General features: G+C 38.6%; 1 protein-coding gene across 1 annotated transcript in view; it reads left to right on the top strand.

Moving 5' to 3' along the window:
- LOC134800381 (ubiquitin carboxyl-terminal hydrolase 32) overlaps nt 1–13,429 on the top strand; it is a 79,145-nt gene extending 65,716 nt beyond the window's left edge. The window contains exons 32-39 of the mRNA XM_063772881.1: nt 5,828–5,952; nt 6,152–6,286; nt 6,526–6,711; nt 6,980–7,137; nt 7,267–7,395; nt 7,695–7,869; nt 8,213–9,561; nt 10,054–13,429. Coding sequence (XP_063628951.1) covers nt 5,828–5,952; nt 6,152–6,286; nt 6,526–6,711; nt 6,980–7,137; nt 7,267–7,395; nt 7,695–7,869; nt 8,213–9,561; nt 10,054–10,153 — 2,357 coding nt within the window. The 3' untranslated portion in view covers nt 10,154–13,429. The remainder of the gene's footprint in view (nt 1–5,827; nt 5,953–6,151; nt 6,287–6,525; nt 6,712–6,979; nt 7,138–7,266; nt 7,396–7,694; nt 7,870–8,212; nt 9,562–10,053) is intronic.
- The last annotated feature ends 4,108 nt before the right edge of the window (nt 13,430–17,537 follow it).

Raw genomic sequence — 17,537 nt, 5'->3', positions numbered from 1 at the left:
AGCTTATTATGCGTGTTTTAGTCGTTCTAAATATTGATTCTGCAGTGCGCAATCCTAAAACAGGAATAAAAATTATTTAAAAATATATATTAACTATACCTAGTATTGAATTACATATAAATAGCTTCCATATACTTTAAGTCAGCGGTCGGCAACCTGCGGCCCGCGGGCCGCATGCGGCTCGCGAACCTGTCACTTGCGGCCCGAGAGGCGCCTTGGCTATTTTGTATGTAATAGTGACAAACGACAATGTCCCATAAAGTCATAAATATTAACAAAGTACGGCCCGCGTCACCTCCGTTAACTACTATGTGGCCCTTGGCTGCTAAAAGGTTGCCGACCGCTCCTTTAAGTCACTGTCTCACTTAAAAACATTTAAAAAAAAATCATCATGTATGAAGGATCCAAATTTTCTAAATTCGGTAGCGACCCCTAACACGAAATTAAAAATTCTGAAATAATTCCACATTTGTTTTTTAGTGAAAGAGAACAATTTAAGGGGGTGAAACATAGAAAATTGCAATTTCGACGAAATAAGCAACAACCTAATACACTTGGCCCTATTTTTCCATTCAAGTTTTTAACGGTACTTGTAATACTGATTAAATATTTTCAATACACCATTCCTAATGGGAAAAATCATAATGAGATTAGTTGACCAAATAAAATGACTGTATAAAAGAATTCACCGCATACCACCCTGAACTTTCACCATGAAAACATTTTACCTCTTATTACTAGTGACAATTGTCGCGGCTAAAAAGAATCCTAACGGCACAGAAGACATCGATTTGAGCAAAGCTCCACAACTGTTCGAAGAATTCATCAAGAAATACCACAGGCAGTACAAATGTCCGTACGACAAGTGGATACACTACAAGGCATTTTATGAAACCCTGATAGATATAAACAAGAGGAACGCGGGGCAGCCGGCGGGCGGCGCGATATATGACATCGACGCTCTCGCTGATTATACTAAAGCGCAGATCGATAAAATGTTAAATGGTTTCCATTTTAAAAAAAGTGATTGAAAAATAAAGAAAGTGCCATTTAACTCTTTGCCTATCCATGCCATGCCTATCCGTGTGCGGCGCGTCAGCGTGAATCTAGTCGGAATGCACAAAGGTTGACATTACATTAGGAGCCCATCAACGTGCACATTAGCGCCACAGCTAAATAATCGTGATTATTTAAATTTAAATAAAGATATTGAAAAAAGGGGGCCGCTACGTACTGTATTTTGTATTTAAGTACCTTTTGAATACATCAGACCAGTTTTTATGTTGCTGGATTCGTCAATCTATGCGTCCAAAATTAAAACGGCCGTTTTTGTTTTGAGTTCCTAGATCGACGAAACCAGAAACATAAAAACTAGTTTGATGTTTTCAAAAGGTACTTAAATACAAAATACAGTACGTAGCGGCCCCCTTTTTTCAATATCTTTCTTTAAATTTAAATAATCACGATTATTTAGCTGTGGCGCTAGTGTGCACGTTGATGGGCTCTTAGGCTGTAGCCGCGTCCGTCAGTTGACCTGTTCGGCGGTCAAAGTCAAAGGGTTAAGATGCTCGTCATAGACATACAATTGGGATTTTTTTTACTTTGTGTGTAATTTCATCAATTAATTATGCGTTTCATTCGCCATTGAAATTGCGAGATGTATAATTAACTAAATGCAGCATATAAAAGGTAAAATTTTGATATAACAAATAACTTCCTTTAATATTTTACGTTGTGTCGTATTTTAAGTATGAAATAAAGTTCTTTTGCGTGTGCCCTTTTGTTATTCTTTAAAATTTTAAATTTACGTCGGTGGTAAACAAGCATACGGCCCGCATGATGGTAAGCAGTCTCCGTAGCCTATGTACGCCTGCAACTCCAGAGGAGTTACATGCGCGTTTCCGACCCCAACATTCGCACCCTCGTTGAGCTCTGAACCCTACTCGCCGGCAGGAACACAACCCGTTTATAATTACTTATGGTTAGTGTTGAGTCGCTCACTCGTGAGGCACCTCATTTGTACCACTCATTTTGTTAATTTGTCGCAGTACTTCATACCGCAAAAATGTCTTACATCACTCCTCTATTCATTTTACTCATTTACTCGCGCGCATCACAAACACCTCTTGCCACACAAATCATTCACACACTTCAAATTTAAAAAAACTCTTATCCTTTCAATTTCACTCGCGACCTTCAAAACTCATACGCTCCTCATAACCTCGCAAGAGAGTCCCTGGATCGCGCGAGGCGCTCGAGGTGCTCGCCCGCTCGCCGACACTCAAAACTCAAATGAAGAAACGAGTAATGGACGTAATGGTCCACACTGTCAACTGCCGAACTACAAACCTTATTGCAACGACAAAAGGTCCACCGAGAAAAGCATTGAGTTTGTACCACTCACCGCCTCTCTGTGACATGAACACCTCAATCCTTTCAAAATGAAACAATGAATTAGAAATACCCAAAGAGGGAGTGAGACAGACACGCGCCGTACTTCAATATCGCCTCGCGTCACCACCGAAAATACGTTAAAAATTAAACACGAAAGACAACAAGCGTAAGCGCTGCAAGCTTTCATACATCTTACGCCTTTTTGATCCTAACTTACGTGTCAAAATGGCGCGAGAAATCAGTCTCAAAACGAATTTCGACGTGTTGCTTCTCTGTCGCACTTGTAAATTCGTACGTAAGTGTGACAGGAAGGCAACATGACGAACTTGGTTCGCGGTACGCCCTCTGTATACCAGGCGGGCATTTACGAAGCTTGCTTAGAAACAGAAATCCCTTAAGTAACGTAAATATTATTGAAATATAATACGGTAGCGTACACAATTTATGATAATTTCAATAAGTTTCAAGTTTATTAAATAAAAAGTAAGTATAATTTTCATAGGTAAAATAAAAATGTAGATGTAAATTATACCGATTTGAATTTGCAATACTTTTTATTAACATTCTTTGTAAACAAACGACTTCGAACTGTCAAGTTATGATTATGACATATTTATATTTATTTTGTTCGTACTTCGTTCACTACCTAGTTAATTTTAGTTCTCTAATACCTAATACCTAGTGATAATTCTTATAATCATAACAAAATATGGACATAGTTTTTGCCAGTAAATATATTATACCCGCGGATCTTCCTTGGTACCTTTTGCATGAAAAAATGAAGTGTAAATGTAGCCGGTGCGGCAGGCGCGAATGGTGCTTTGTTTATTATCATATTGATGATATTACTGTTAAATTATCTGAGGTGGTAAGTTAGTCACTTCTATATAATAATGACTAGTGAAAATATTGAATTTGTTCTCCTTAGTTTGTTAAAAATGTGGTAGTTTTATGGTTAATAGGTACTTATGAAATATATCACTACATATTATAAAACAAAGTCCCCCGCCGCGTCTGTCTGTTTGTGGGTTTGTTTGTATGTTCGCGATAGACTTAAAAACTACTGGACGGATTTTCATGTGGTTTTCACCTATCAAAAGAGTGATTCTTGAGGAAGGTTTAGGTGTATAATTTGCTAACCCGTGCGAAGCCGGGGCGGGTCGCTAGTGATTATTATACTTAAAATTATATCAAGTAGCAAGGAGGAGGTCTAAACAATCTAACAATAAAAAAGAGCTACATTAGAACAAGTTTCATAAAAGCAGCAAATTAAGTTAGGTACTTTATGTTCTTAGTTTGATTCTAAAATTATCTTTCTCCTAAAAGTTCTATTCTTAACCTCCAGAATTGCACTCCAATTAAATATTACTACTTATTTATTTATAAAGGAAGTGATGAATACATAAATATGTATATACATTAAATATTTTTGTCGCCGTTGGAGTTAATGGAATAGTCGACGCTGAATATATGCTAGTACCTCACCTCATTTGAAGTAAGACATTGTAACACCTCATTTTAGAAAATGAGGTACTCATACAAACTCATTTTAAATTGATGTCCTACCCATCACTACTTATGGTAAAAAGCAAAGCAGGGTCAATTTATAGGAATAACGTATGTACATGGAAGCATATCTGTATTTAAGGACATTTATGCTATTTTAAGTTCTTTGTTCATCCCATGTATGTTTTCTGTGTTATCTCCTCAATAAATAAATAAATAAGAAAAAACTATATGCAGCTATAAAAAAACTACATATACTTATATGGTAATAAATAGATACTGAACCAGACTGCAGTCTCGATACTGAACTAGAGTGCCTATATGTAAAATACTTCATCTTCTACGGCCTGTGTTTTAAGAGCCCATCAACGTGCACACTAGCGCCACTGCTAAATAATCGTGATTATTTAAATTTAACTATAGGTATTTAAAAAAGGGGGCCGCTACGTACTGTCTACTGTATACACTTACGTACTTTTGAATAGGTAATTACATCAAACTAGTTTTTGTGTTGCTGGATTCGTCAATCTATGCGTCCAAAGTTAAAACGGCCGTTTTTGTTTTGAGTTCATAGATCGACGAATCCAGCAACATAAAAACTAGTTTGATGTATTCAAAAGGTACTTAAATACAAAATAGAGTACGTAGCGGCCCCCGTTTTTAAATACCTGTCGTTAAATTTAAATAATCACGATTATTTAGCAGTGGCGCTAGTGTGCACTTTGATGGGCTCTTAATACAACAAATTGAAATTAGGCGTAGGTTTTAGTGCTATAAAACGATTTTCAAAGAAATTTTCAAATTAGGTAACCATAATCATAATCATAATATCTTTATTGCGTTCATGTTGGTACAAATAAATACAGGTGAAAACTTACAAAATTATGGCGCAACATGAGACCCTGTTAGGGTACCTATTGCAAAACTATAACTAAAAACTTACACACAAAAAATCTATACAATAATAAATAATACAATTATTTTTGAAATGTATATAAGTCAAAATAATCTTGTATGGAATAAAAACAGTTCTCAATTATTATAATTATATTTTTTCAAATTTACCATATTTTTCCTCTTTGGTTAGCTCTTTAGGTAGGTTATTGTAAACTCGTATGGTTGTCATATGAGGGCTCTTACTCCTCATTTGCAAGTTACTACTTGGTAGGGCTAATCTGTCTTTATGACGCAGGTTCATGTGATAGGTGCAATGATTTTTGGCCTTAGAATATAGGGTTGGGTGCTTTCGGACGAATTTACAGGCTTCTAAAATATACAAAGATGGTAGAGTCAATATACCAAATTTCTTGAAGAACGGTCTGCAACTATCGGGGGTTCTTTTATTGGCGAGAATCCTGACGCATTCCGCATTTTCCATTAACAGAGTGCAATTTTAATTTTTGTAATAGAAGCCCGACCCGATTATATTTTAAATGTTACATACTAATTATAAGTAAGTATACGGCAAGGTAGACAGGAGAGTTGAGGTTTGTGATCATATATAATGCTATACGTACAGTAGTACCAATTGTAACAAAAACGGTAAAATAAACTAATGAGTGAATGTGAACGTCTTAAATTGCAGGATATTTAAAGCGAAATATTTCGGTTAAAGCTTTTTGGTGAATCATGCAATTAACTGTTGGAGCTCGCTACCAGTATGAAAACCAACAGAAATCAGAAAACTTTTCAAAATTTGCCTTGGTAGATCACAAAAAGTAATTTTGATTAATGCAATAAGTGTAAAACATTTGCAACCTTATGAGATACAGAACATTACGGCCCAAACAACATGAAATTTTCTAGATTCAACGGACATTAGTAATGAACTTAAAAGGGGTGCCACAATAGATTACTGCTGGTCGATGTGACGTGACACTCAAAAAGGTCCATATACAACAATAATAATAAACAAATATGTTTGTAGGAAACAATGCATGTCCACAACGATGCGCACAACAGCCACACATCGATGCGGACACCCCTGACTCCAGCTCCCCCATCGCTAGAGCCAAGCTACGGCAGAACACCGCAAGAGTTGGGGAAGATCAGGTAACAAATCAACAGTAGAGCCTCTGATAATGATTCTGTTTCAAATTTAAATGGTTATTTGTCAGTGTCTTTATAACGAAGAGGAATGTCAGGATCGTAGCAAATGGAAATCCGTGGGGACTGCCCCTCCGGGAAATAGGCGTGATTATATGTATGTATGTATGTATGTTTATATTTATAACGCGACTATTTTATATAGGAATCGTGTGAAGGCTCGCTTACTCGGCTAGACTTCAGTCTACTGCGTCAGCTACGCGGTCGACGCGGCGCACAGCTCGCCATCGATTGGGACCCCACCGCTCTGCATCTGCGGTACCAGTCTACGAGAGAAAAGGTATATCTTCTATTTAAGGTGCAGAACTTGTCATTGTAATCCAAAAAAGAAATCGGAAAATAAATATTTTGTAACATTTTTTTCAATCCTAACATTACTTTTCCGAGAGCTGTAATGGTATTTTTTATTTTTATTCACAATTTCGATCCACTTCAGGAGTTTCCTCTTTCGGGCCAAAAAAAAAACATTTTCTAAATGACTAAATGGCAATTAAGTTAATTTTTTCACTTGTATCGTAGGCATGGGTGATCCACCCATCAGTGTCCGAAAGCAGCGCCTTAGCGGCCCGACCCGTGGACCTAGCCTCCTGTCTCCGTGCCTTCACGTCACACGAACGCTTAGAACAGCGCTACCACTGTGCGAGATGTAGGGCAGCCCAACCCGCTACTAAAGTGTTGCAGATATGGCGGCTGCCTCCTATACTGGTGAGTTCACTCGTGAAGCTGCCTGCTCCAAATATAGTCTGTATGTCAGTGTCAGCTGCTTTGCCCCAAACCAGAATACCATAGGACATTACACTTTGCACATAACTATAATAAACTAGGCGAATTAGTATTAGTAAATTGTCTTATTCTCCTAATAGCGTAAGGAGCCGATTTATGTCCTAATTAGTGTGTGTCATCGAGGATGCCATGCATTTGGATGGTAGTCAAATTACAATTGTAGACCGTAACACCAGTGTTAATTTTTCAGATCATTCACCTGAAGCGATTCCAGTACGTAAACAACAAATGGATCAAGTCACAGAAAGTGGTCAACTTCCCCTTCCAAGACTTCGATCCATCGCCATACCTCGCATCAGTACCACAAGAAACTATAGCCAGGCATATGGAGATCAATAACATCTACAGGTATCCACTTTCACGCTGTCTTGACCGTCCGTCCAAATCTGCGTTCTCATTTGAGCATGTCCTAGTTCCCTATGTTTCTGGTTCTGTACTGATTCTAGTCATTTGTATTAATTATACTAATGTGTTCAGGCGGAGATCGTCAATGTTCGTGGACGTGGAAGACGCCATCTCGGAAAGCGAGAGCGAGACTGAAAGTGAAGTGGAGGGGGCGGAGCCCGCCTCGCCTACGGTCAAGACCAAAGACCCGCCCAAACTCAGGTACTATCGCTAACACTGTTAACTGTACATCGATGGACCTGATGCATTTTGTAATAAGATCCACCGAGCAACATTCCTAGTTGCTGTTTGTACGATTGAAAAAAACTTTATTTACCAATAACTTTTAATAAGAAAATAACCGACTTCACAAAACAGTTTAAATTATAATAATTAAAAAATATGATTTCAAGCTACAAGGCTCATAATCAGTTGTAAAAAATTGTCTTAATGCTAAATCACAGGGTGGTATGTCCTAAAATATATAAAAATTAAGTAATCAATAATCATTTCTTGTTTAGAGTGAAAATCAACAAGCGAAGAGAGTCCTGCGAAGTCCGACGGCGGGAGCGATTGGAGTCTACAAGTTTGCTAGCCACTCCCATCACCGACGACAACCTGGTGGACTATCACCAGCACCATCTCTCCGAGAACCAGGACCCTTTCCAGCTCAAGTACCGGCTCTATGCCGTCGTGGTGAGTATTATCACTTATTACTGTTCATCATTGTTGGAGAAGGCAGTATAGTATAGGCGGATTAGTTCCCCTCATGGGCCACCATTTAATGGATCGTAGTGTACATTACGGAGCCTTATAACCCAAAATTAGATATTTAAACTATTTAATTAATATCAAGCGTCTTAAATTGTATAGATATACAATGTAATATTATGAATAGCCGCGCTGTCAGCGCCTGTCCAATATTAAAAGGCATTGATCACACGCGCACTAATTTCACAGCAAATCGCGAGATTCCCGTGACGGGGTACATATACCCCAAGTTTTATAGAACTGAACTAATTATTTATTTTGTTGACAGTCTCACTCGGGGCAGATGAGCGGCGGGCACTACGTGGCGTACGCGCGCAACCCGAGCGGCACGTGGCTCTGCTACAACGACTCCATGTGCCGCGAGCTCGGGCCCAGCCCGCCCATCGACCCCGCCAGCGCCTACCTGCTGTTCTACGAGCGCCAGGGGCTGGACTATGAGAGGTATGCACACAGACCTACACTCAACCCGAGCGGCACGTGGCTCTGCTACAACGACTCCATGTGCCGCGAGCTCGGGCCCAGCCCGCCCATCGACCCCGCCAGCGCCTACCTGCTGTTCTACGAGCGCCAGGGGCTGGACTATGAGAGGTATGCACACAGACCTACACTCAACCCGAGCGGCACGTGGCTCTGCTACAACGACTCCATGTGCCGCGAGCTCGGGCCCAGCCCGCCCATCGACCCCGCCAGCGCCTACCTGCTGTTCTACGAGCGCCAGGGGCTGGACTATGAGAGGTATGCACACAGACCTACACTCAACCCGAGCGGCACGTGGCTCTGCTACAACGACTCCATGTGCCGCGAGCTCGGGCCCAGCCCGCCCATCGACCCCGCCAGCGCCTACCTGCTGTTCTACGAGCGCCAGGGGCTGGACTATGAGAGGTATGCACACAGACCTACACTCAACCCGAGCGGCACGTGGCTCTGCTACAACGACTCCATGTGCCGCGAGCTCGGGCCCAGCCCGCCCATCGACCCCGCCAGCGCCTACCTGCTGTTCTACGAGCGCCAGGGGCTGGACTATGAGAGGTATGCACACAGACCTACACTCAACCCGAGCGGCACGTGGCTCTGCTACAACGACTCCATGTGCCGCGAGCTCGGGCCCAGCCCGCCCATCGACCCCGCCAGCGCCTACCTGCTGTTCTACGAGCGCCAGGGGCTGGACTATGAGAGGTATGCACACAGACCTACACTCAACCCGAGCGGCACGTGGCTCTGCTACAACGACTCCATGTGCCGCGAGCTCGGGCCCAGCCCGCCCATCGACCCCGCCAGCGCCTACCTGCTGTTCTACGAGCGCCAGGGGCTGGACTATGAGAGGTATGCACACAGACCTACACTCAACCCGAGCGGCACGTGGCTCTGCTACAACGACTCCATGTGCCGCGAGCTCGGGCCCAGCCCGCCCATCGACCCCGCCAGCGCCTACCTGCTGTTCTACGAGCGCCAGGGGCTGGACTATGAGAGGTATGCACACAGACCTACACTCAACCCGAGCGGCACGTGGCTCTGCTACAACGACTCCATGTGCCGCGAGCTCGGGCCCAGCCCGCCCATCGACCCCGCCAGCGCCTACCTGCTGTTCTACGAGCGCCAGGGGCTGGACTATGATAGGTATTATTATTCACAATCATTTCACTAATAGTTCCCTCGAGACTATAATTCATATCCTGACATGATGAGAATGGGTCCAGTCCTTTAAAAATGTAAAATAAATTTCATCTTTCACTGGGGAATCGTAGGTAAGTATGTAGATTAAACGTATAAAGGTAAATTGAAAAATGTACTTCAGAATTAATACCATACGGTTTAATACCTAAGAATAAATTTAATAAATCATTTATTTGAAAGTGTGATTATTAATAACCAGTGATCGTTAATTTTTCAGCAATTTTGGTGCAGCATAGTAAAAATAAAGGATTTTCTTCATTTTTTTTCTAGGGAGAGGATTGGTTAAGGTTAATATTACTGTTATTAACCCTAATTATCTATGCCACCTAGAGTAGGGCATACAGATGCTTTTAACCAACAATGCTGCACCAAAATTGCTGGAAAATTAACGATCACTGTTAATAACACTGTTTTAACAGAGTGCTTGTTTTGCAGGTACCTACCCGACATCAAAGGCAAAGAGCCCGTCATCAAAGACTCGGAGACTCTAGACCCAGACGAGAGCGACCTGCGGAAGATGTGCGTTATAGCGTAAATTATGTGCGGTGTGCCGGTGGCTCGGTGAGTTCATCAATAGTTCATGTACAATTGTACACTCAAAGAATTTTAATTTCCGACCCATTTTGTACCATGTCACAGTGACATTAGTATGAGGTCTCTAGCGACTTTCATATTGATTGTCACTGTGACAAGGTACATATGAGTACATATGACTAACCTAACCTAACTGCAAAAGTGCATGGCCATTTTTTTTGCAGCTCGGTATTTGTAGGAAGTTCAAATTGCTAAAATGTATCCTGCTATTAAGCCTCAAAGCCTTTCCCCAAGTCAATACAATGTTTACAGTGACATCATATAGGGACATGAAAAATTAATGGTAACTTTCATAATAACATACAACTGCCAGTACCTGGGTAAACATTAGTACTTTAATACTGTATGTGCAGTACTTTACATTTATATGCAAAGAGCACAAAATAATATGAGCTGTTTATGAACTTACTGCCACTGCCATCTACAATAATAGAAAACAAGTGTGTTGAGAACTAAAATCACTCGTGATCTAGTGAATTCAAGTGAAACACAACTATGTATCTAATCAATCTACACATTTTGACAGTTTGGTCCGCTTTATAAAAATTTAACTCGTACAATACAAATAAATAAATAATACTCAAACTGTATAGTTTCGTGACACTATAGAACAAAAAAGACCCAAGAATATATTGCTTTCGCTTTTGGGTATGGTATAGCTGAACTGTCAAATGGTAATTATAATATCAAAAGGAATAAATGTAATGTTCCTAAAATAATTTATGTTAAATTAGGATATATTTCAATAATATAGAAATATATCTAGCTGTACAGTGCCTAAGGAATTTTTGGGGAAATATTTATTAATATTATTTATGATACTGATCTAATTTTAAAGACATTTCAAATAGTAGAGTATAAAAATATGGACTATACCAATTGGTCGTGGTTAGATATTTTTGGAAAGAACATAGTTCATATTTTTATACTCTACTTTGTCAGGCAGCATTTTATAGTTATTTTGTAAATTGAATTGATCATGTATGTAATTTCCTCGATGGAAAATATTTCTGGTTTTAATAATTGTAACTTTTTAAAAGGTTAGATTTAACCTTGGGTTATTACAGGAATTTAGACGGACATATTATACATAAATTAACACTAAAAAGTATCTAACAGAATCAGGCAAATTCATTAAAATGAATGTATGTTCTAAAAAATATCCTAAACAATATTTGATTGTCTATGACACAATTTGTGTGTGTCAAAATTTATTGTATTGACAAGATTACACGATTGTCACCTGACAATGACAATTCACCGTACATTGCTGGTCCAACCGTTTTCACTTACCGATCCAGAAATGATTGAAATGAAGAGGAACTTGTTGTCAGCTGACAATTGTCAAGCTAGTCAAATAGGCGCCTGGTGTTTAGACTTATACTTCTATGCTGGAAGTACAAGTGAAATGTAATTTATGTGTTGTCTCTCTCAAAATTGTTATCGATTCTGTTGTATTCGCCGCAGTTTTTGTTAAAGCTGGCTTGTTGTCTAAAGTTGATACATTCCTTCGTCGTTCGAAGGCTCGTTATAGTATTTTAATATTATTCCCGCTTGGTACAAAGCTTCAATTTATACCAAAAAAAATTTCGCTGAATTTAAGGGAACAGCTAAGTCAAAAATATACTTTATTAAGCTTTTTGCAGCCCTAAAACTAGTGTGATGTAACATTATTGAAAATATTTCACCAATGTGACATTTGTCACCTGACAATGATAATTCATCCAAAATCGCTCATCGACCTAATAAATAAAAATCGTTTCTATGCGATTTAGAAATATACATGAAGAATTAGAAGTGTCAGATGACAATTGTCACTAAAATGATCTCTAAACTTTTGATCAAGAATATGATCGCTTGGAGACGAAATTAAAGATTTCTCATTGGCAATTTACCTTAATACTTAGATCAACCTAATGGTCCCTATAAGATTTAATAATGTAATGTCATAAATTGTCAAATGTCAGATAACCATTGTCATGCTGAATAGGGCCATGAGAAATCATAGTCGGCTGCAAAAAGTTTCAATAAAGTGGAGCCATTTCGCTATAGAATAGCTGTACCAAAAGTGATGTAATTTAGATTTTATTTATGTGATAAAGTATAATATTCGCACGGGCCCGCGCCCGGTTATTTTTTTAATAGTAATGGAGACTGATGTGATGTAATATAATGTGATGTGCTATATTTACTCATTGATATATTTTTTAATCGATTATGTGTAGGTTAGTCATGGTGGTGTCCTTGTATCTATATTTATGTCAAAAAATAAATATTCTGCTAATTGCTCTTGATGTAGCAAATTCTGGTATTCCTACAAAGGTATGGCAACATGCATGTGACAACATTAGTGTTGCAAGCGTCCTATGCTATGGTGTCCGCTTCGTATGCTTGTTTGCCATCATATAATAACAAATTTACGTAAGCTTGTATTGTATAGCATTCATTCAAATTAAATTGTTATCGTCACTGCTCTTTTATGCTTTTCTAATAGTTGTAAATAGCCATAAAATAAATATAGATACAATAAATACCCGATACCTTATAAAACACGCATGTAAGTATATGTAATGTTTATATTAAATTTAATATGTTATCGGCGGTTTAAGTTTATGTCATAGAGTTATTATTAATATCGTTTTTAACAGGAGCTTTTTTAGGCAAGAGGGGCTCAATTCTTCTTAACAGAAATATCTGTATTTTTTTATATATGTATGTTCCCTTTATCAGGCTGACGGATATATATTTCCCACATACGGCGCTTCAAATATGTTCTATTTTTGATGAGTAAGATTGACATTCGATCATCATTTTTGAACTGTTAGCCTGGTAAAGGGTTAAATCTAACCTCTACCCGTCTGGGTAGAAGTAAACTTTCAGTCCCATTTTCCCTTCTTAGTGGTTAGAAAAAAAATGTTTCTTATTGAAGAGTAGGTATTTAAACTCAAGATCTTGTTACAAATCATTTGGTTTTTTTGGCTCACATCTGCTCTGTTTCAATTTACGCTCACTTTTAATAAAAAGTACAGATACTTCTGTTAAGACAGTACGTTAGTTATTTTATACGGCTTAGGGCACAATGTCGTACTGTCGTCCAGGGTAAAACTTAACAAATATGTACAATTAGCAGCATATATGTAAAAAAAGTGCCGTCAACATTCAAATCCTATATAAAATCGTATCTGGTAGCAAGAACCAAGAGTCACCATCATCATCATCATCAGTGGCGTAGCTAGCATGGGTGGCACCCGGGGCGGAAATTGTGGGTGTCACCCCAAAATTCAATCAAAATTGTAAAATATGTTTAATATTTTACAATTATAAAATTACGTTTAATATTCCATAGCTCACAATTTACTCCATCGCTTTCATTTTAGATTCCATGAACTCTCAATAATCCACACCCGCGGGTGTTGCCTCTGCGCGCGTTCTAGGACACGGGCAAGGACAGCATCCGCTCGGTGTAACCCACATTTTATAAGTGTCATAAGGGCATCTACATGTTGGCCTGGGCTCCGCGCACGCCTCGCAAAGGTCCGAGTCATCATTGTCCCGTGAAAGATATACAAATAATTTACGTTAAAAAAAAATTAAAAACTTTTTTTGCCAAGTGCGCGATTTGAAAGAGATTCTGGAAAATCCCATTTCACAATGAATTTCAAATAGTCCAGAGTCACCCAATTAGAAACAGTGACATAGCTTCTCAATTACAGAAATAATCACATAATAAAAAAAAAACTTTTCTGAATAAAAAAACCTACGAGGCGCCAACATATTATTGTTACATACCAGGAACCCCGAGACATTTTAACCATGCATTTCTGAGGCCAAAATAAGGAAACCTTATTTTGGCCTCAGAAATGGGCTATTGGCTGACCGTACCTACATAAAATATAAATGCTATTTGTAAAACTATCACTCAAAAAGAATTTTAACTTTTTTTGTAAAACCTAGTTTTTGCAAAGTGTACTTGTCACTTTTTTACATTATATCAATAAGGATATTTGGACTAGGTCCCATAGTAGCAACATCGCCATAAAAAAAACATTTTGCACTAAGTAACAATAAAAAGATGCTTTTTTTAGCCTGCTGGTGGTACTGGACTATGAAACTAGGCGAATTCCAAAACAGTTTATAGGACATTTTAGTCTTTAAATATGATCAGGAATATTCTGTCAAAATCTCTTGGGTTCCTCGTGGGCATGTTGTATATTATTTCCTTAATGGCGGTTGTGCAATCTGCCACAGTTTTACGAATTCTTATAGATGGCACTACTGATGTTCACGGTCGGGTGTCACCCCCCAATAGGGTGACACCCGGGGCGGGCCGCCCCCGCCGCCCCCCCCTAGCTACGCCACTGATCATCATCATTCTAGCCTTCAGTCGCCCACTGCTGAGCATAGGCCTCTCTTCGTGTACGCCACTTATCCCGGTCCTGGGCTAGTCTCATCCAAAAGTGCCCTGCGATTTTCCGAATGTCATCCACCCAACGAGCTAACGGACGCCAGGCGCTTCTTTCATCCGAAAGCGGCCACCAATCCGTCAACATTTTGGTCCACTTGCCATATTATCACTACCAACCAACCAACCAAGAGTACGTAGACAAAAGAATCTGACGTTTACATTGATGTTTCCACACTCTGGCGTCTGGCGCTTACATCGGTATGCCTTGAGATATATTTTTGTCGCTGATTGTACATTTTATTGTTTTTCTCGCACGTCAGTACCACGGAACGAATTCTAGTGATTAGGCGCGTGTAAATATTAGATACGTTCAAGCTTCTGATATTATTGTAAAAGCCATTTCACGAACGCACGGTGTTAGGCGGTTATCACACTAAGCGCCACTTGCACCATCCCACTAACCCGGTTAAACCGTTAACCCAGTGTCAAATTGTACTGGTAACCATGAACGCCAGGTTTAACCGGTTAACCCCGGGTTAGTGAATGGTGCACGTGGCTCTAATATGGTTTCCGCAGGTCCAAACTGACTTTTACCCTACGGCTTATTTAAAGAAAATAATTGTGAAAATCAACACGCATTTTCTACTGATTGATATTAACAATAGGTATATAAAATATTAGTCATATTAACTTTTTTGGAAAATATTGCTTTCTTATTAGGGTAAAAGTCCTAATTGATTGGGCTTAAATTGCATGGACTGGCATTAAATATATATGGTGCATAAAAATACTTATTGTATATAAAATATAATCATAGTTATGCCTTATCTTATGAGGTGCCATCAGTTTCAAATTTCTCTACCAAAGTATATTTTGAAATGGTTGGTCCAAATGATTTGTTACTTATGAAATCTTGCCAGGTTAAGCGGTTAGCTATAGCAGTGTTTTCTTATGTTTTAGCCACTAGACTAAATTTTATTGTATACAACATTATAGTCACTGCACCAATACTGCAATTGTAAAGATTAAAGAGAAATAACATATAAAATTTGGTTTCTGTTTCGCAGAACGTGTATTTCATAAAAAGGTATTTTTTGAGAATTCAAAGTAGGTACCTACATTTAAATGAACCCAATGGCCGCTTTTATACTTTATCTTGGCACACACTTTTTTCATTTTGAAATGTCAAAAAAAAATTACATTTCACTAGGAAAAAGTGCCGTGAACGATAAAATCGTGCCACGATAAGAATAAAAATAGTAAAAGGCTTGTATGAAATATTTAATACCGATTTAGACATTCCGAATCCTTTCATTCTAAAAATCCCTCAAATATTACGGAACCCCTGGGTTGTATGGAACTTGTCTGTAGAATAGTGTCAGTTTATCGTTATGTTCGTGATTGTATAGTTAGTATACACCGACCTTTTGTCTCCTGTTATTTAAGTAACCTATCCCTGTGCAATAAACAATTTCTTATATATTCATTTTTTTAATATGGACCCAAATCCCACACACATTGATACCGCGGTCTGCCGCGTTCAACGAAGTAATGATTTGACAGTGTATACAGGGCGATCAATCCAAATGGGTCAGTATGGAAAAGTCAGAAACTATGAGAGATAGCGAAATCTGTTCATCACCAGGTTCGATTCCCGGTTATGTATGAGATTTAAAAAAAAATTGAATGCCATTATTATTAAATCTAAAATCGAAGCCATGGTTCCTAAGAACAGATTTCGCTATCTCTCATAATTTCTGACTTCTCCATACTGACCTATTTGGATTGATCACGTACCCTGTATAGTGGCCAAGTATATCGGAACACATGGTTATTTCTATGGTAACATAAGTGTGTTAGAATATATTTGGTCACATTGGCCGACGCTATCTATTAGATGCTGACTATCACACTATATAGGGCTTGTGCACAAATCACGCGAGGTTTGATAGGGGGTGGGGGGTCATGAAAAAATCACGATAAATCACGTGGGGGGAGGGGGGATATAAGGAAACTTCACGTGTATTTTTCTACAGAGAACGAAACTAAGAAAAAAAAATTTTTTTTATTCCTACTCATATATTTTATGTAAATAATATAGCCAATCGCTATTGTCTTCAACAAAAAGACGGTTTTTATACCGATTAAAAGCATAAATACCTACCTACCTAAGCGCCACTTGCACCATCCCACTAACCCGGGATTAACCGGTTAAACCGTTAACCCAGTGTCAAATTGTACTGGTAACCATGGTAACTCCAGGTTTAACCGGTTACCCCAGGTTAGTGAATGGTGCAAGTGGCCCTAAGTATAATAAATAAACCTAACATACCCATACCACACCTATCTTTAGTTTTTCGCTTGTTACACGCCGATAATGATAATATTGTCTGCAATACACTTAAGTTTTAAAAGAAATACATTTTGAATTTAAACTGTTGTGACTGTTGTGTGACTAAAAACAAGTGAGTCTAAACCGTAAAATTATTCAAATACATTTTGATTTGTGTTTTGGGTGGGTATTGATTTACATGCCCGTGTTTTACATAAAGTAGGTAGGTAGTTTCTCATAAAAAATATTTTAGATACGCCATTTTAGGACTCCATTTGATTTCCATGAAATTATTAGTTTATATTTTACTATGTGGGTATTTTGCACAATTTAGTTTTGATTTGACGTGATATTTTTTTTGTCTACCCAAATCAGAAGTGTTAAATGGATGTGGATTTTACAAAATCGTTTCTATTAAATTTAATTATTGCCTTAAATAATAATTCTTCACGGTCTTTTGCGTATTTCAACAATTTCATTGAAGTGACGGACGATTTTACATGGTAGGTAAGTATTTTTTTTATCTACAGAAAACAATCTTAGGTAATGGGATGTTCTCAAAATTTGCTACCCGTCTTTATAAATGAT

The sequence above is a fragment of the Cydia splendana genome, chromosome 19 (genome assembly GCF_910591565.1).
Source record: "Cydia splendana chromosome 19, ilCydSple1.2, whole genome shotgun sequence".
Taxonomy (NCBI): Eukaryota; Metazoa; Arthropoda; class Insecta; order Lepidoptera; family Tortricidae; genus Cydia; species Cydia splendana.
The sequence above is the reverse complement of the archived record's forward strand: the minus strand, read 5'-3'. Positions and strand labels throughout refer to the sequence as shown.